General features: G+C 44.0%; 1 protein-coding gene across 12 annotated transcripts in view; it reads left to right on the top strand.

The window, feature by feature from the left end:
- Positions 1-13,463, top strand: part of NEO1 (neogenin 1) — a 156,179-nt gene extending 142,716 nt beyond the window's left edge. For 8 of the 12 annotated variants that reach the window (XM_084782358.1, XM_084782364.1, XM_084782363.1 and 5 more), the window contains 4 exons: positions 3,913-4,071; positions 7,586-7,849; positions 10,122-10,258; positions 10,998-13,463. In XM_084782358.1, the coding sequence (XP_084638484.1) occupies positions 3,913-4,071; positions 7,586-7,849; positions 10,122-10,258; positions 10,998-11,081 (644 nt within the window). In that variant the 3' untranslated portion in view covers positions 11,082-13,463. The remainder of the gene's footprint in view (positions 1-3,912; positions 4,072-7,585; positions 7,850-10,121; positions 10,259-10,997) is intronic. The other 4 variants (XM_084782356.1, XM_084782357.1, XM_084782355.1 and 1 more) reach the window with 1 other exon arrangement.
- Positions 13,464-20,435: the final 6,972 nt, after the last annotated feature.

The raw sequence follows: 20,435 nt of genomic DNA, 5'->3' as shown, positions 1-20,435 counted from the left end.
AAGAATTGTCCTCTGACCTCTCCACCTGCACAGTGGCACATGCACTCTGTGGTACACATATATCTACACACACACAGGATAATTTTTTAAAAACTAATTTCTGTACTCTTCCACGAGTAGGAAAGTGTGTGTTCTCCCTGAATGCACACAGCATGTCCACAGGAAAGACAGGAAGCGTCTCTCCAGACTGTGAGTGAGCTTTCCAAATGTCATACACATGCTGTAGGCCTCCAGCACATGACAAGCATCTAAAGGATTTTAACTTTTTAATTAGTAGACTTTATAAAGTTTCAAATTTGGAGTATGGCGTTTTTAAAAACATTTTCACTATTGACCGTGCATCATTTTGTCAATCATATATGATATATGAAAAATGTATGATATATATGTGATATATATGATATATGATATATTTTTTTAGAACAAAGAACCCAAGGTCAGTTCACAACACTTACGTCAGGTAGCTCACAGCCACCTGTAATTCCAACGTCAGGGGAATCTTTTAACTCTGGCCTCTATGAACATCTCACTTATTTGCACAAATCATACATACACATAAAGCTTTAAATAATAAAATTAATCTTTTTTTAAAACCAAAAAAAGTGTTAAGCATGGTTTTAAATACCTATCTTGGGAGAGTAAGTAAAAATTGAGTTCAAGGGCAGCCTGGGTAGTCAGTCAGACTTGTGTCCTTTCCCTTGCTTCTGTTTCAAGATAGAAAGGGCTTTCAGACTGGTTGGCACTATGGAGCTTTCAGTTAGAGAGTGCTTAGCCACATCTCTGCCAAGAAATGATGAGATTAAATAGCTCTGGGTGTTATACACAGAAACTGGTGCTATGGAATCTATTTAGAAAAGCTCTCATCCACACTTTCAGTGGAACCTCCAAGTGTGCATACCTGTCCTCCCTCGCTCACACACGCCTCACAGTGTACAGTCAGAGAAGACACTAGATTGTAAAGCTAGATCAGTTCTGAACGATTACGCCTCTGTTTCTTTAAAAACTAGACAATTATTGTACAAAGTAACTTAAGCTTAATGTCCATAACAGAAAGAATGACTTAAATTTGGAAGCATACAGGGAAAAAGACATATTTTCTCTATTTTGATAGGTTCTTTATGTGGGTGCTCCCAGTTTAAAAACACAAAAAAGAACAAATTAATCTATTTCATTTGTTTTGATTCTTCTAAGAAGATGGTAATTTGCATGTTCTGAGATCCCTGTTCCTGCCTAAACTGGCTTATTTCTAAGACTTAAAAAAAAATTGAACTCTTCCTTGACATTTATTAAATATGTCAAGGGCAGAAGATGGAGGGAGGGTGGGAATGGGAAGATAAGAGCACGGGGATAACAATTGGGATGTTACATGAATAAATTATAATAAATAAAATATGCATAAGGTATGTCAAGGGAAAGAGACGCAATTCCACTTGAAATCATTTTCTCTCTTTTTTTGCTTTTGGTTGGTTGGTTGGTTTTATTTTTGGTGAGAAAGGAATGTGTGTGAATATACAGCACTATGTAATTTATGTCCAGACAGTTGAGTAGTTGCTAGAATCTTTCATTCAAGAATCTGAACCCAGGTGTCTGGATACATTCAGGACTTAGAGAGATCCTTTTTGAAACCTACCTACCAGCCTTTTTTTTTTTTTAAACAAGTTTGACTTCCTTGAGCTCTGGGTCGTGGGATCAAGTTGGAGCCATGCACCTGGCATCCACACACCTAGATCTGAAAAAGCTAAGCAGAGCTGCATGGGCTTGCTGGCATCAGGATGAGGTCAGATCCAAACCCTGCACAGACCCATCAAGTTCAGAGTCAGCCAACTTCATTCTACACTAAAGCATTCACTTACTTACTTACTTGATTTATTTGGAAACACTTGAAATAGCTTTTAAAAGAAAACAAAATCCATTCTGTTTTGTTTTGTTTTTTTCACCATCTGTCCTTAGAATGCTTTCAAATTGCACTTCCTAGGTCAGGTTCAATTTTACTCCCTCACCCCAGCCTGAATTTTGAAAAATACTGATTTTGAAGCATTTACTCTGAAAACTGCTTCACTTGCCCCAGGGGAGATTTTGATCTGAGACTAACTGACCACTCTTCTCAGCCAACTTTTCTAGCTGTAATGTATTCCCGAGGGCCTGCTAGAGCTTCTGGTCCCTCACAGCAGCTGCAGAAGAAAGCATCTATTTCGTGGCCTGGGGTTTCTCTTCCCAAGGTGTTGCTGATAGCCCCACAGAGATCTATGGAGATCCCACACAAAAGAATATATTTTAATGGGCTTCAACAAGCTGATTTAGTTTGACTATTAAAGTTTTATAAAAAATGTTGCTTTTTAAGAGGACTGGAGAGGGCAGGAATCGTGTGCTCCTCATCTGTCCTCCCCACATGGTTGCCTAACTGGGCAGCTGGTTATCTTGGTCATAAGCACTGTCCTTCAGGTGGCCTAAGGAATACCCAAGAGAAACGTGTTTCCTGACTCTAGGTGGCCTAAGGGATACCCAAGAAAAACGTGTTTCCTGACTCTAGGTGGCCTAAGGAATACCCAAGAGAAACGTGTTTCCTGACTCTAGGTGGCCTAAGGAATACCCAAGAGAAACGTGCTTCCTGACTCTAGGTGGCCTAAGGAATATCCAAGAGAAACGTGTTTCCTGACTCTAGGTGGCCTAAGGAATACCCAAGAGAAACGTGTTTCCTGACTCTAGGTGGCCTAAGGAATACCCAAGAGAAACGTGCTTCCTGACTCTAGGTGGCCTAAGGAATACCCAAGAGAAACGTGCTTCCTGACTCTAGGTGGCCTAAGGAATACCCAAGAAAAACGTGTTTCCTGACTCTAGGTGGCCTAAGGAATACCCAAGAAAAACGTGCTTCCTGACTCTAGGTGGCTTGGGTTTTTTGTTTGTTTGTTTGTTTATATCTTAGATTAAACAGGAAGCTTCATTAAAGAGACTTCATAGGAAGTTACATGTGGAATCTACACAGAACTTTGTATTCTTTACTTAAATTGAATTTTTAGTTAGGAAAGGAAAAAGGAATTTGGAAATGTCCATTTATAGCTTAAAATGCTAATGGGTATGGCTGAGCCCCTAGGCTGAACACATTAATAAATGATGCTGTGCTACTGTAATTCATACTTTTATTACTAGATTGGAACATGAGAGTTAAAAAATGTTTATATTTCTTTCAAGATATCAAAACTGGGGTAGGGGGGGCTGGAGAGATGGCTCAGAGGTTAAGAGCACTGACTGCTCTTCTAGAGGTCATGAGTTCAATTCCCAGCAACCACATGATGGCTCACAACTGTCTATAATGTGATATAATGACCTCTTCTGTCATGTAGGCAGAGCACTGTATATATAATAATAATAATAATAATAATAATAATAATAATAATAATAATAATAATAATAAATTAATCTTTTTAAAAGATTTCAAAACTGATCGAGCAGCTACTTGTTTATTAATACCCATTGAGAATATCTCAAAGCAATCTAATGTCCCTTAGCAGGGTAGAAAAAATAATAGAAGGATCATTTGCTTGTGGATTTATATTTTTGACACACTCAAATAGACATTGTAATAATTCATGTGATTAATGTTTATAATAGAAGAATTCAGAAATGTAGATAAGCCAAAGAAAAATATTCCCTTAATCCTGACTGGTGTTCCATGAAAAATTACCACTGTTAACAGAATATAGCCAACAGACTTCCTTATTATGTATAGATATAGAATATGCCTAGAAGTGTGTTCATTTGTTAAGCCAAATATAAAATAAATGGCTGATTGTCCATCTATCTGCCACCAAAAAGCCAAATAAAAGATTGGGTTAAGTGGGAGGTGGGAAGGGTGACTTTGTATGTGTCTGTGCACGCGTGTTAAGCATCTCTCTGTCTTGTGTTCATTCACAGCTGTGATTAGTGCCCATCCCATCCATTCCCTCGATAACCCTCACCATCATTTCCACTCCAGCAGCCTCGCCTCTCCAGCCCGCAGTCATCTCTACCACCCAAGCAGCCCATGGCCCATTGGCACATCCATGTCCCTTTCAGACAGGGCCAATTCCACAGGTGAGAGACGAGGCTCAAGCCCAGATGTTGAAAGCATTCCAAGCGTTGGCAGGTGGAAATGGGGAAGGACTTGCCCTGTTTAGAAAGTTTCAATGTTACTTGTTTATCATAGCATTTCTGTGATGGATTCAAATTTGTTTCTGTAAAATCTACTGCACTTTTCTCCCTAAGTTTAAGACTTCAGTGCAAGGTGTCATTTTAGTAACAGACAGCATTAACCTGGATTGCATAAGCTTCTCTTCTTGTAATAAGCCTTGCACCTTAGCTTTGTCTCCTTTTCCAACTTTTTTTTTTTAAGTCTACAGTTTGAAAGGGAATTGTATTCAGAGTGGCTTTCAGAAACCAGTGGTTGCCTTTGTCTCAGTCACTCTAATGTTGGGGATGTATGTAGGGCAGTCATTAGGTAAGGTTAAGGGCATCTCTGAAGTACAGGAAAGTGGCATAACAGTCTTCAGTGTGTCTCAAATGCTTTCCCACACAAACATGTCCTCATTTGGAAAGCATAGTTTCACCAGACAGTTTGAAGGAGAAAAGAATGAAGATGAGAGAGCAGAAGAATAAACTGTTGCTGCCCATTGACTACAGATTAATTTCAACCTTCTAGTTTTAAGCCGCAAATTCTATTATCATCTTGCATATACCACCAGTGATTCTTCATCATTTGAAATTTGCCTGTTTATAGTTATTACTGTTGAAGACCAGATGGAGGTTCTGAGAAATGAGGAAAATACTAGTGAGCTCCATTTTTTTAAAAACCTCTAAACCTAACATTTAGAAGTTTTAGTCAATACTCACATCTCCCTGTCCTCAAGTTTTGATCAGTCATTAGTGCATCCAGAATTCCAAATGAATGTCAAAGCCTTCCGGGCTATCTAAAGGGTTATTTAATAGCTCTTAGTGCTTCGCACTGCCAGTGCTGTCACCTGGTTTGGGTGGTGCTGCTTGAACCGGGCCTAAATTTGACCTTCATACTATCTCCTCCAAAATTTAAGTTTCAGATCTACATTTAGGAATAGATGATTATTCCAGCCAACTGCATGGGAACCCAAAGTTTGTCTTACAGACACAATATCTTAGAACAGTGGGTGCCAGAATGCAACTTCCCAATCCAGCCCTGCTCTTAGGAAGACAGTTTTGTGTCTAGCCACACTTAACATTTTGAAGGCTAAGGGATCCGTCCCACACAATGCTCACATAAGAAACTATGTAAGTGTATGGCAAATTCTGCTAGTCTGCCCATCCCTCTCGTCCTTATCCTGCACTGGGAAAGGCTTTGGGGTTAAAGAGAAGACTGGAAGTTCCCATCCAGCTCTCATCCAAGTAGCCTATTGTTGGTAAAGTCCTCTTCTGTATTTGCTGATACAGAGAGTGAAGAAGGGGAGAGGCTGCATTACTAATATAGGCCTTGCCTTGATGCCCAGAGAGGATAAAGTGATAGATTTATTAAAGGTCTTTTTAAAAAATTGAGCCAGTATATAGAAGTGATATAAATTCTCCTGTGTGGGAAGGATTGTAAGCTACTCCTGCTTTGTATTTCCCCAATATATTGGTAGAGCCTAGACTGCTCTTTCCATGGCCTTGGGTGTGGAGGCAATACAGAACTGGAGCCTGGTGCTTGCCATGGGAAGAGTACTTTCTGTTTAACCATTGTGAACTTTGTGTGTTTTAAACAGCCCTGAAATTAGGAATTAGGCCCCTCGCCAAAGCAGGAATTTTATGCTGAGTCTAGTGTTCTAGTTAGAGCTTAGTGTGCAATATTGAGGAGCGTCTTCCTTGGAGAAGGCAGTGTTCTGATACCCCCCAGAGCATGCAAGGCAACCCTAGTCTGTGGCAGTAGCTAGGACTTTGACAAGCAGCTGAGCTTTCTCTTCTCACTTTCCTACAATTTCTTGTAAAAGACCAGTGAGGCGGTTAGGGCTTTGTACAGAGTTGACCTACCATATTGGCTATTACCTGGCTAAATGGTCAGGACTTAGACCCATTTCCCTCTCACAGCCTCTTATTCTCTTCCTAGCCAGCTTCTACCTGGGCCTGGGTCACATGCGGTGATGGCTGGCTTGAGCAACATGGCCCTTAGAGCATGAGAAGTGTCGCAACCTGGGAGATTGTTGCAGCCCACTTGGGAAGGGGGAGGGGTAGCACATGTACATTCATCCTCATCCCTGGGACCCAAGGTCTTTTAAGTTGTAGAGGTGGTTGGTCCTGTCTCCTGAGAGCCCAAGGAAACAGATTGATGCTTTTCCACTAAGGCAGGGAAGTAGGCTAAATTCTGCAGATGGCTTATATGTTGTTCTAAGGCTGAGAACTCAGAAAAGTCAGAAGAGGCTTTCAGACTACCTGCTGCAGCCTGTTGCCCAGGCTGGTCTCCTGTCTCCTTTCTGGGTGAGATGATGGTCTATACTGGTCACACTGTATGGAAATCACTCAGTCCCTGGCATTGCTGCTTCTGCTTTGTAGCGGGAGACAAGTGGCATCAGGTGCAGAAAGGCAGGAAGTATGTTAGGGCTTCAGAACCCGAGCCTGGGGGTCAGAGCAGGGATTCAGACTCTGCTCTATTGGGCCTGTGTGTGGATGACCTGCTTATTTAACCTTCCATGCCTCCCAGATACTCCGAGGAATAAAGGTAAAGTGCTTAGAGAATAAGTGCTCAGTTGTCTATAAGAAGAGCCTCTCTGTTGTACAGGCACGGTGTTCAAATTCTCCTTATACACATCTCATTTAATACTCAGTGGATTTTGTGTTTAGTCTCCATGTTTTATAGATGAAGAAATTAAGACTCAGAGATTCAGTAACTTTGCCAACTTCACTCGTCTAGTATACTCCGATTATAGGACCATCTGGCTCCAGGGCTAGTGCTTCTCCTGCCCCACTCTGCTGCCTTTAGGACACTTCTTCCTCTTTGTACTTTTCTGAGACTGTCGCCTTGTTCTCTGGGCTAACCCTTTCCTCGTGCCTTGGGATAAAAGCATCATTTGTTTGGCACAGTCTCCAGCTGTGTGCCAACCCCCTAGGCAGCTGTGAGGCCAGGGCCATTCACATTGGTGATGGCCATTCAGAGGCTGAGCATTTCCTCGCCTGCAGTTACCACCAAGCCTTGCTGACAGAGCCCATTCCTGGTGGGCATTATCCGGCCTCTTATTGCTAGACCCGGTCGTCTATGAAAAGGTCAGTTTCTAAGAGTAATCAGTGAGTGAAGCTTGGAAAATGTATATACTAGCCTTAGGACTCTTCATAAGAACTCCATAACAAATACTTGAAATTTACAAACTTAAAAATTACCTAAGTATGTAAGTGAGAGAAAAAAAGAAACAGCTGGTTGAAACAAGATGGCTGTGGGATTCTTAGGTGAGTCCATCCATTCTTAGCCTTGGCAGTGGTCCTGATCCACGTGTCTTTGAACTAGCACTGATCTCCTCAAATGCTGATTGAGCAAGCTTAGGAAACCCGTAGAAATAGCCAAAACCACACCCTTTAATAGTAAAGAAATGCTAACGTTTAGGCTTTCCTGTTGTAGAGTCTGTTCGAAATACCCCCAGCACGGACACCATGCCCGCCTCCTCGTCTCAGACGTGCTGCACTGATCATCAGGATCCTGAAGGTGCTACTAGTTCTTCTTACTTGGCCAGCTCCCAAGAGGAAGACTCGGGCCAGAGCCTTCCCACAGCCCATGTTCGCCCTTCCCACCCACTGAAGAGCTTTGCTGTGCCAGCAATCCCGCCCCCGGGACCTCCTATCTATGACCCTGCACTGCCAAGCACACCGTTACTGTCCCAGCAAGGTGAGTGAGGAGAGCAGCATTGCTCGAAGGGCCTTTTACTCAGGTTTGGGATAGACATATCTCCTCCCATTTCCCCTCACACATGCACACACACCTTTTTTGAAGCAGAGTTTCTCTGTGTAGTTCTAGCTGTTCTAGAACTTGCTCTTCAGAAGAACAAAGTTAATTTCCTACAAGATTTTCCTCGCAGCTTAGAGAATCTGTGTGTCATGTCCCCTTTCAGGGGAATGCATATAAGCCGCAGCATAATGTAGTGAGCAGGGACTAAACTTTTGGACTGTGTTCTCCATGTGGAGTTGCTGGTATTGAAATACAGTATCATAGGTTAGGCAACAGAGCTGGTTAGTCTAGGCCCTGAAATCACCTCACTTTAAAAGACTCTACACACTAAAGAAGGGCCGGGGAGGCCAGGACTCAAAACCAGGAGCCTCAAGGTAGGGATGCTCAGCCGTCCTGCTTCACAGCTCAGCAAAGACTCTAGCCATTGCTTATATGGTTTGTTTCAGAATAAGGCTGTGGTTCTCAAATTTGTTAGTGTCAGTGCCTCTTCATATCTTAAAAACTACAGCGATAAGTCATAGTCCAAAGACAGATCAGGAACACTCCCAAAACTAAGAATGGAGGGACTAATCTAAGAATCCCAAAGCAATCTTGTTTCTGCATATGGAACATGTCAGTATATATCAGGAACTAAAAAGAAATTTCTTAGTATTGAATTAATTCATTTAAAAAATAATAACTTCGTTTGGGTTTCTTTGGTTTTTTGGGTTTTTTTTGGTTTTTCAAGACAGGGTTTCTCTGTGTAGCCTTTAACTGTCCTAGACTCACTTTGTAGACCAGGCTGGCCTCGAACTCATAGAGATCCACCTGCCTCTGCCTCCCAAGTGCTGGGATTAAAGACATGTGCCACCTCCACCTTAATAACACTTTTTTTGGGGGGCAGGGGGGTGAACTGTTATCATTGGCTGGCAGTTTCTCTTCCCTTGTGTCTGATTTGATGGAAAACAGTTAGATTCTCCTATAAGCCTCTGCATTCAGTCTACTGTAATCAGTTGTTTTGGTTGTTAAAAATTTGCCTTCACAGATACATAGTTAGCAAACAACAATGTACCTTTTAGATATTTATGGACATCCTTTTTTGATAAAAGAGACTTCTGTATTGCTCAGATTGGTCTAGAGTTCTTAATCCTCCTGTCTCAGTGTTGAGATGTCAGACATATGCCACCAAGCCCAGTCTGGGTATTCTTTTATGATACAGTGGGAGAACTGACATGTTGTAGCTTCTTAAATATTGGTTTATAGTGTGACTCTGTATCTGCCCATGGACACTACACACACTGACCCACTAGATTGCGTCGATCTAGATTTTTTAGGATGTATAACACTGAAACACCACATTGGACATTTGGAAGATTTTGATTCACTAACTTAAGAAAATCCTCCAAATATTCACATATCATTGTATATAAGAAGCTCTCCAGTCAGATGACAGAAGTTTTTCAGAATGGTAATTTTCACTAAATTAGCATTGGCAGTATCTGTCATTTTCCTTAAGTTCACAGCTCACTTATTTCCATTTCTAGAAAATATGTGAATGACCCAATTTGTCAGTCATCTTTAAAGTAAATGTTTTATGGTTACATGATAGGCCCTCAACTGGCAGGTCAGTCTATCATGGCGCCGTTCTTGAAGATGATTCCATATGTGGTTTACCGCAGAGACACTTGTATTTGGTTACACACAGCATTAAAAGGCATGTAGTTGAGAGTTAAGAGTTAATAAACACATCAGTTTTACTGCTCCATTAAGGGTGATAAGCTGGATTTTTTAAATATAAGAGCACCCCCCTCGATAAGTACAGCTTATTGCTACTGCCTTCGTTGCTAAGGCTCTAACAGTTTTGCCCATGTTGCTTTGTACCCTTAGTACAACTAAAGCACAGTAAAAAAGTCAGGTGTTACATTAAGTGTCATAATGAATAAGCTTTGACTCCCTGGCATTCTGTGAGGAGTCTGTGGCCACCATACTTTGAGAAGCATTGGGTGAAGATACTAATTCTAAAGGCAATGGGCTGTTTTCTCTGGTCTCTTGGATACCCTGTTGCCTTCCTCCTTCCATCATGCTCCAATAACTCTTCAGAGGAGGATCCCTGTATGGGCCTGTATGCTCCCCTCACATTGAGACAGCATTCCAACTGCTGGCAGGCTACTAAAGTCTGGGGTGGGGGGTAACAGCCTCAGCCGCAACCTAACAAATTTCCTTTGCCCTTCAGCTCTGAACCATCACATTCACTCAGTGAAAACAGCCTCCATTGGGACTTTAGGGAGGAGCCGGCCTCCTATGCCAGTGGTTGTTCCCAGTGCCCCTGAAGTACAGGAGACCACCAGGATGCTGGAAGACTCCGAGAGTGTAAGTTCATGGGGCCCTCAGCTTAGCCAGGGTGTCCCAAGGGGGCTGCTTGCGTGGTGTTGGCTGACTGTACTTTTGTGTGGACTCAGGTCTTTGCCACCCATAGGTGTAAAGAGTTAATCGCTCATTGAACAGGTGTCCGTGGAACATCTCCACGTCATGTGGGAATGTGCTGTGGGTTTGGTTTGACTTCAGACCTACTCTGATAAGTCTCAAAGTGCCTTATCATCCCATCACAGTTAACACATCCTCCCTCTCATTTCTGTATCTTCTATTTGGTTTCTTCCTGGCACTGTGAATACACACATGTTCTTTTACCCTTGAGCGCCACTCTGCCTCTTCTGAGGAGGATGCTGGAAGAGGAAATGCCTAAGATTGTTTTCAAATCCTAATAAACATGTCTGCCTTTCCAGATATGGGGCTCTCTAAAGAGGGGGCAGGGCACACAAACTGTATCGCTCTGACAGAGATCTAGAAGAGAGAAGCCTCTGCCTTGTGAGGTTATTGTGGGCTGAGGAGGGTGTGTCTGTCGGGAGAAAGGCATTCTGAATTGTCAAGAGATGCTGTCTGTCTTAGTGGCTTTGAGTACATCCTGCTACTTTGGACTTTGTGAAGCCCTCCTTGGTTTCACTAGGCCAGCTTCCCAGGACAGTTTTGGCCAGGTCACTTAGTACTCTGGGCTGTCCTTCCTGGACAGCTCCTTAGATCATTCCCAGTAATGGTGTTCTCCCTTCTGTAGAGCTATGAACCAGATGAGCTGACCAAAGAGATGGCCCACCTGGAAGGACTAATGAAGGACTTAAATGCCATCACAACAGCTTGATGACCTTCACCTGGACATGACTCCACACCTGAGTCTAGAAGTCTTGGAACTGAACCTTGAAAACAAGGAATTGTACAGAGTACGAGAGGACAGCACTTGAGAGCCAGAGCCAGCAGACCAGCCAGTGCCTCCACATGGGGCTGGCTCCAGGCACAGCCACCTTCCTTCTCCTGGTCAGCCTGGATGATGCCTGTGTTGAGGCAGCTTCCCTTTGCCTGCTGATAGCCTGCAGGACTGGGCACCATGGGCCAAAATTTTGTGTCCAGGGAAGAGGCAAGAAGAAGTGCAACCAGCCTTTCACTTTGTGGTCAGTGGCTGTGTCGCCGTGCTGCAGCTGCATTGCATTTATGGAGTGTAGACATTGGCATTCATGTACAATTTTGTGTCCTATTTTATTTTACCTTAAAGAAAACACTATCAGAAGCCAAGGAGGTCCGTGATGTTCTCCGCAAGCAGTTGACACTCGACTGCTGGTTCTGGTTACTTACGGAAAGTCATTAACAGTACGGTTGTTTGACACCATTGACAGCGGTTGGCTTGTTTTGGGTTTTGCTTTTATTTTTTAATTCTGAGACATTGCATCCTCTGCCAGCTGTTAATCCATCACTTTGAGGGGGGTGGGAAATGTTGTGTTGCTGTTTGTAAGCTTTTTTATTATTTTTTTATTATAATTATTAAAGGCCTGACTTTCTCCTCTCATCACTGTGAGATTACAGATCTATTTGAATGAAATGTAACATTGAAAAGACATGTCTGTTGCTTTCTGTGCAGATTCAGTATTGGGGTGGGGTTGGGGATTGGGAATAGGAAATGGAGGGCTGCTGAGGCCCTGTGAATGTTTCTGTCATTGTACTTTGTTCCAGAAGCCTGCAGAGAATGGAAGCAGCGTCTTTAGTGTCCTTTCCTGGCATGTCCATCTTCGTGTCACTGCATAGAAACTGGAGTTTTGTTTGGATGTGGTTATAAATTCTTATACGATGGGTGGTTTTGATGACTCAGCTGCCCTGGTGTCCTGGTCACATTCTCTTTGGAATGTCCACACTGAGGTCCCCAGCGATATATTTTTGATTGCTTGAGTGATGCCAAGTAGAACCAGAGTCAAGACTCTGCTGCTCTGAGAAGTTAGGAAGCACAGGGTGGAGACGCGCTTTTGCTGCTATCACTGGTCCTCTTTGGAAGGTTAAAAGCTAAGGAAGGAGCTTGGTTTTCTATTCCAAATAGGACTCCTGCTTCTCTGGTGCCAACCCTCAGCCAGGCAGCTCTCATTTCCACATTGGAGAGGCTCTCCTGAAAAGCATCAACCAAGATGAGGCAAGACAGTATGGCGCCCATGAGGCTTCCCCACATGTTTCTGGGCATGAGGGGCAGAGGACAGAGACAGTGAAGAGAGGGTCAGTGGAAGCAGTTGCCTTCACCTAGCCTAGCAGCTCAGCCACACACAGAAGCCTTTGCCTGTGCAGAATGTTAGAGGTGCGACACTGAGGTGTGAATTTGTTTTTAATGTTAATATATAATGAAAAGTGTAAGACTAACCCTCAGGCATCTTCTTCCCCCAACAAACTCCGGAAGTCAGTATAGAAAGTAAATCAGGCTTGAGCTCTTTCTCCGGTGAGACTGCTCTGACCACCACTGGCCACACTAGCCCACTTGCCCTCGAACAGGGGTTATTTTACCCTTTCGACAGGATGGGCTCTGTGTGTGATTGGGGGCAGAGGGGACAGCGAAAAATGCAATGATGTAACTCCTGCAGCTCTTGGAGCCGGTCACAGGACAGCAGCAGGCAGGGTTCTGGAACAACCAGCGTGCTTCGGCTGTCCTACAAAACGCAGTGAGAGCATCCTGGCCACCTGGAGGCTGGATTCCTCAGAAACTGTCTAGCCTTTGCCCACTGAGCATGCTAAGTATTTAGGGCGTTCCTTCCCATGAGCCTCAACACTTCTGTTACCTCAGGGCCTTGGTACCTGGATACTGCCACAGATTTGCAATGGGGTGGGGGAGGGAATGTATTTTTAAATAAAGTAACTTAAAAGTTGGGGGATTTTTTTAAATTCAGAAAATGTAAAGCTATTCTGTATTACACCATTTCACAATCTAATACATGTCTTATATTTTCCTGTGGTTCTGGAAACTAAACCATTGTGTGTCGTGTGTCCTAGTTGAGTTGTGGCTCAGCAGCTTCCTTCGGGAGAGTGTGGAACACATGTGTTTGTTGCCTTGCTGCCTGCTCGAGGGGCCCGGAGGACTGCTGCTGGGAATGGGTCCTGTACACACTTGTTTGGCTTTTTCTGTAGTTGATGCTGTAAAACTCTATGGCTTTTTAAAAACAATTTCATGTTTTTATTTAGTATTGGAAGTCCAATACACTTTTTTAATCCAATCAAACTGTGGTCTGGTCAAAAAGTTCTTTCCCTTAAGACTTTGGGGGCTCCTATTTCCTTCTCGTAGTGACCTTTCTGTAACCTCCCCGTGGCTCTCGCTGCTGTAAAGACAGGAGTTAGAATGGCAGAAGTAGCAGGTAGTCCAAGAACTGTCTGACTGCCAGCCCCAAAGACATGCCTTGTTCCTGTTGCCTTCCTGCTGTTGCTGCCCTGAGGGACTGTGAAGCCCGAGAAATGGCAAACAGCACCTGGCAACAAAGGCCCCCCTGAGCTACACAGCACGGACGCCTCACTGGTCTCGCTGTGCTGGAGAAGCTGGATGCTGTAAGATCCCTCAGTATTCCAGGCCTGGAATAGTGATGACCTCAGCAGTGACAGGCCCCCTGCCATCTGTTAGCTTGTGACAGAGCTGCGGCTAGATAAGGAGTGCAGTGTCTCTCCGCCCCGTGTCCATCTGCTCTGCTGCCAGCCTGTACTTGGAAACCTGGATAGACACCCCCACCCCCACCCCCATCCTCGTTACTGGTGCTAGATTGGCCTCAGGATAAAGTTTGAACGCCCAGGGCTCCGAGAACACTTGTCTGACCTCACCCCTGGGTCCAGACAGACAAGCTGCTGTCAGATGCACTGCTGTGCCTGCCTGGGAAAGCTGCTCTTGAGATTGCATCCCTTTCCAGCCACATGGATCAACCGAGCTATCCCCTCTGCATCCCTAGATGGCACTCTTGGCACATTTTCCAGTCATGCCTCTCGAGTCTGTAGGCATATGGTCCCAATACAGACAAGAATTTCTCACTGCTTTCTGACTGCCTTGGGCAAGTGCAGTTTCTGACACTGCAGATGCCTGTCTCTTGGATGAAAACACCCCTAAAGATAAGGCCTGGACCCTGCTGGGAGGTCTCCCATAACCTCTCTCCCTTGCAAGGACCCTAAAATTGGTCCTTAGTTATTGTACCTGAGCCCTCACGCTTGAGCACCTGTGTCCCTTTGGAGTCCTGGAGTGCACTTGAAAGGAAGCTGTCTACCTTGCAGAATCCAAAAAAGCATGCTGGCACCACAAGAACTAGCCTGGTTCTGAGAACTAAAATGAAGTTGCCCTCAAGACTGCCTCCAGGTTGAACATGGACAAGGCTCGGGGGGTGGGGTGGGGGGGGTTGGGAGGGGAAGCTACCCTGGTCCCTGTCCGTCATCTGCCAGGGATAGGTAGCACCATCTGGAAAGACTAGAGAGCATCAAGTAAGCTGTAAGCTGCGAAATGGTTGGCTGTGGCCATGTGGATAACCAGGGAGCCAAGAGGAGCCACTCCTGGCCACACCAAATATCCCAACAAATGCCGTACTCATAACCTTGTGTTTGCACCTACCGATGAACAGAAATACTGGGGGAAGAAGTGTGAGATATTAATTGAAGGGAAACGCTCTAGTTCATTCCGCCACTAAAATAAAAACAGACCGAAGGCGACTCCTAGGGGAGGAAACGGTGTATTGGGCTTGCAATTCCGTCATGAGAGAAGCCTAAGCAGTCCTGTTGCTTGTTTCACAGTACTATTTCCAAGCAAGGAACTCACTTCCCCTCTAAAGGAGTGAGGAAGCACAGATGTGCCTCTTGCCCAGAGGCCACAGACCGGCTTATACTCCGCTAGTTTCTTAGACAGTTTGGGACCACTTGCCTAGGGACGGAACTGCCTCCTGCAGTTAGCTGAGCTACATCCACACAGCCATCAGTCCCGCCATGAACCTGCCCTCTGGCCAATGTGATCTAGGCAAGTTCTCCTCCATAGAAGCTTCCCTCTCAGATGACTCTAGAGTGTGTCAGAGTGACAGTTAAAACCAACAAGAAGGTAATACTTCAAACCTTTCATGCTATATAATACCGGGATAAAATCTGTTTAAACCTGTCATTACCCTAACCCGAGAGGACGATGTTTGTGATAAGGTGTCCCTTTCCCAACTTTCATTTGGTAGTGAAAGATCTAGAACTGAATTTCAGAGAAGAAATAATTTGAAATTTCTTTAATGATGGTAGGGTGGGCCCCGAAACCTGTACCTTTAAGAAAATTGGAGGAGGTGCTCCCAAGAGGAAATCAAGAGAAAAATCCCTTGAGGCATCTGAAAGAACTTCTAAAGTAAGATCTGCAGCATGCCTTAATGCTATTTGACCTTGTATGAAGTAGGTCCCTTCTAACTCCCAAGCCTTAAGTGACAGCTGTTCTGGGCATGAGGCACTGACAACAAGGAGGCAAGCTTCAAAGAGCCTGGCATGGTGTGGGTGATCCATAATGGAATGGGCTCTGGAAGCAAGCCTTTACCAGTCTGAAGCTAAGAAATTCATGTTACCAAGGGGAGGCTCAAGACCTGTGGTCAGCAGTGCCCAGCTCCTAAAAGGTCCAGGACCATTGCACACTTTCTCAGGCTCCTGGTGTAGAGCTCCTGCCCCGTGGTTTCTAGGTGCCTGCGCCCTGTGAACCCCTCTACCCTCTCACAGATGGAATGTGGAAACCACTTTACACTCTCTGCAGCATACATCAGCTCATTGCTCAGCCGGTTCTGTCAGCCCTACCTCTCAGATGGCTCCCAGAGTGCCACTTCTTTGTTAAGCGGTCTAGTCTCCATGGGCAATCTGGTGATGACCTGCAGCAGGCCAGTATCTCTTCGAACTTAAGTTCCGCCTCCCTTGCTCAGCATCATGCAGTTGCCTGCAGAACAGTTGAGTGTGGCGCCCCTGGCCTCTTCCCTTCCCTGTCTCTACTTGGCCTGATAACAGAGCAGACCGCCTCTGCATCATAAGCCTTGTGTGCAGCCTCTGCACTATTTCTTTCTCTCCTTTCCCCTTCACCTCACCATAGGCTCTCCCTGTCAGTAGACGTGTGTTCATATTTAAAGACCCATCCTAACCGGTTCCCCTGATCCGTTTTGTTTGCTTGTTTCTTCCAGTACCAACCTCCCTAAGGAAAGAACTGTATGTGTTTGGATTCTCCACCTTATTGCCTAATGCACTATAGGTTTTTACTGAATGAGTTTCCCCTGTAAGAAAAATAAAACCTGAAGTCAGAGAATTAACCCATCATGACCCAGCCCAGGGAATTTGGTAAAGCTCAAGCTCTCCCTTGAAGCAAGGGCATCTATTTGCAGAGGCAGCGTGTCTGCTGAGTCTGAGATGTCAGAAGAGGAGCTCTGTGGAAGACAGGCAGGTAGAGGTGCTGCAGAGCTGCCCGTTTACATGGATGCCCAAAAGAGGAAAACTCCTAGGCACCCCATGTTCCCACAAGCCCAGGGCTCCTTCCCTCACTGGGGTAAATGCTAGAACTCCAGCAGGCCAGTACAGAGGCTGAGGCAAGCACACAGATCTGGCTGGGCACCTTCATGGAAGAGAGTAAGCTATCCACTTACAGAGCATTTTCTGAAATGCTCAAAGACACAAGACTGGACCCAGCTGGGCTGCATGTGGCTTATCAGATGCTACAGGTTGGGGGTCATCCTAGTGAGTTAAGGATAAAGTGGGTATCTTTCCTAAACTCAAAAACAGGTCTTGGGGTCGGGAGATGGCTCAGTGAATAAAGTGTTCGCGGTTAATCACAGAGACCCAAGTTCAAGTCCCCAGAACCCACATAAAGCTAGACAGAGTAGCATGGGTTTGCAATTGGAGTACTTCTGTGAGACAAAGAGACAGGAGATTCCCTGAACCCTCATTGTGCAGCTAGCTGGGCATACACAGCAGCAAGACCCTGTCTAACAAGGTGGAAGGTGCGAACTGATAGCTGAAGGTTCTCCAGCCTCCATGCCCCTGTACTCACTCCAGGACACACAGAAACACGAAACTCTTGCTGAGAAGTCTGAGTCATTTACAGCTTTCTGAAAGAGGAAAGGAGAGCCAGGATTCTTGAAGGCAGAATGCTAGAGCAGGCTCCCATAGACAGAGTTGCCTGGGAGAGAGTAGGTAGAAGAAACTGCTTATGAACATTCTAGACTAAGAGAAGGAAAGCTGGCTAGAACTGAAACCAAGGAGAATGTGGAGTGGGCAGGCAATATGAAGAAAGGCATATTTTGGATCTGTCAAAACGGGTTTTCCTCACTCAAAACTGTAGGAGTTACACACTGGTCCCAGACACTCCCGGAGCCTGCGGTGCATGAGGATCCAGAATGAGTGAGACATCTGTTGCTGCCTTACTCCCAGCCTAGAGGGGGCATAGACACTTCACTGCCGAAATCACCACCCAGCGCGGAAATTGCTGAGACCTGAGCAGTGATCTGGCAAAGGACGGCATTGCCAGACCCAAGAGGAAGCTTGGGGGCCATGAAGCAAGTGAACAGAAAGATGCAAATCCACTCAAAAAAAAAAAAAAAAAAAAAAGGAACAGTTTCTTTGAGTATGTTTGGACCAGGTCTAAAGAGAAAACAAAAAATCAGATAACTAGATAAATTACAACAGAAATGCTTTTAAATGGTTTTTCTGAAGAGAGTAAGGGATGATTCTAATGAAGGAAGAGAGAATGAAGCCTAATGTACAGTCGTCTACTTCTGTAAATTCCTCTCTTACCATTATTTCTGCTGCATCCCATGTTTGACAGGTGTCTGCCCCCCCCCGTCTCTCTCTGTCTCTCTGTCTCTGTGTGTGTGTGTGTGTGTGTGTGTGTGTGTGTGTGAGAGAGAGAGAGAGAGAGAGAGAGAGAGAGAGAGAGAGAGAGAGAGAGAGAGAGGAGAGAAAGAGATTCTCTTGTGATCAGTGATCCGAGAATATGCTTTTAATCTATTCAGACCTGAGGTCTCTCTTGGAGAATGCCGTGGTGCTGTTGGAGGAAATGTCTCAGAGGCAGCTGTTAGGTATAGTTGGTTTAAGTTGCCCAGATCTTCTTACTTTTTTGCTCTTTGAAGACAGCCTCTCATATAGTCCAAGCTGTCCTTACATTTCTGACCCTCCTTTGTCTCCCAGGCGCTAAGATACAGTTGTGCACCACCACATCTGGCTTTAAATCTACTTTTGTGCTAATCTTGAGTTTATCTCTTATGTTCAGTACTCAATGTGGAGTACTAGCTGCCACTTATTACTGTTGACTTGTCTCCTTCTTTCGGGCTTACGTCATGCATTTGAGGAGTATGCATTGTAAAAGTGGGGCTTTTCTATGCCTGTTCTAGCTCCCAGATAATGACATGGAGACTTACTACAGTTATTATTAATAAGCCTTACAGCACCAAACTGGACAGAGACTCATGGATTCTAGCCCATGTACACTGATGTAGGTTTTCCAGGCACATCCCCGCTTACCTGTCATCTAGTCCCACCCTGGCCACCCCTGCTCCAATTTTGTCCTCACGGTGACCTCCACATGGCCCAGCAACCTTCCTTCTCCTGGACCTACTTCTTCTCTCTGTGCTCCACCTCGGGGCCGGGTGAAGGGGGGGGCTCTCTGGGATCAGAAGTCCCACCTCAGTTCTCTGACTAGCTATTGGCTGATCAGCTCTTTATTAACCAATCAGAGATAATAGACAGCAATTTTTACACAACATTCAGACAGGACATGACAGACAATGCCCACATCCAGATTGCAGCCAGGTCTCTGGGCACATAAATCAGCCTCTGAATACACAGTGCACAAGACCATCACCCAGTAACGTATTTTTACAAATGTCACATTCTTTAATTGATTAAACCCTTTCTCTTCATAAAATGCCCTTTGTTTTTAGCAATAATTATCTTAAAGTCAGCTTCGATATTAGAATTACAGTCTGCTCTTCTTTTGGCCATTGTTTATCTGGTGTATCTTTCACTTTCTTTTATTTTGGACCTAGTGGTATAATTTAGAGATAACATATATCTCTTGTAGACAGTATACAGCTAGATCATGGGTTTTGATCCTTTCTGCTTTTGATATGAGTGTTTAGTCTATTTACATGCAGTGCACTTACTCACATGGTAGAAGTTAGCTCTGGCATTTTCCTACTTGGTTTCTTTGTGTCTTGCTTTTTTTAAAAAAAAATATATGTTTCCTCACTCTGTTTCAGACTTTTCTGTGCAGCAGATACTTTCTACTGTGCTATTTAGTTATCCAACCAGAAAACTCAAGTTGTTAAAAAAAAAAATTGGCAAGTTGGACATCAGCAAGACTAAAATGCCTTTGACAGACATAAGTAAAATAAAAAGGTAAGCTATAACCTCATAGAAAACAGTTCCCAAACAACTATTTTATCAAGTATTTATATGTTGAATATTTTTGTTATAATTAAATAATAAGGAAATAGGAGGCTTAATAGAAACAACTGTGTAAAATCTTGTATAGTCATTTTACCACAGAACATATATGGGTGGAAAACAGATGCCTAAAAAGCATCTTTAATCCTTGAGGAAATGCAAATTAAAAGCAGAATTAACATTACATACCTCTAGAGTGGTGGCATTGCAGCTGGCAATTCCAAGTGTAAGTATATGAAGTGACTGGGAAGCTTGTATAATTGCTGATAAAAATGCAAGCAGTCCTTCCACTTTGGAAAATAAAATTACAAATACACTAATCATATCACTCAGGAGAGCCATTCCTGAGTATGTATAATCAATGAAAACTTATATTTATCTTGAAATCATTAGAAGAATAAGTTTTAAGTGTTCTCACCACAAAAAATATGGTATATGAAGTAATACATGTTAATTAGCTCAATTTAGCCATTTCACTAAGTACATATTTCAAAGCATCATGTTATATATGATAAATACATGTAATTTGTGTTTTTCAATTTAAGTGTTTTAAAAATCCACATTCATGTGACTTGAATACAAGTATTCATAGAAGCTTTAGTCTTAATAGCCAAAAATGGAAACAGCCCAGTTGTTCATCGGTGGTTGAATGAATAACAAATCATGAACAAGCCATACAAGGGGGTACAGCGCAGAAACCAAAGGGGGATGTGAAGGAATCATGGACGTATTCCATATTCTAACTGCTGAGGTGGTTGTAAGACCTCATTGAACTAGACACTTAAAATCG

The sequence above is a fragment of the Acomys minous genome (assembly GCF_964271855.1).
Source record: "Acomys minous genome assembly, chromosome: 5".
In the NCBI taxonomy this organism is placed as follows: domain Eukaryota; kingdom Metazoa; phylum Chordata; class Mammalia; order Rodentia; family Muridae; genus Acomys; species Acomys minous.
The sequence above is the reverse complement of the archived record's forward strand: the minus strand, read 5'-3'. Positions and strand labels throughout refer to the sequence as shown.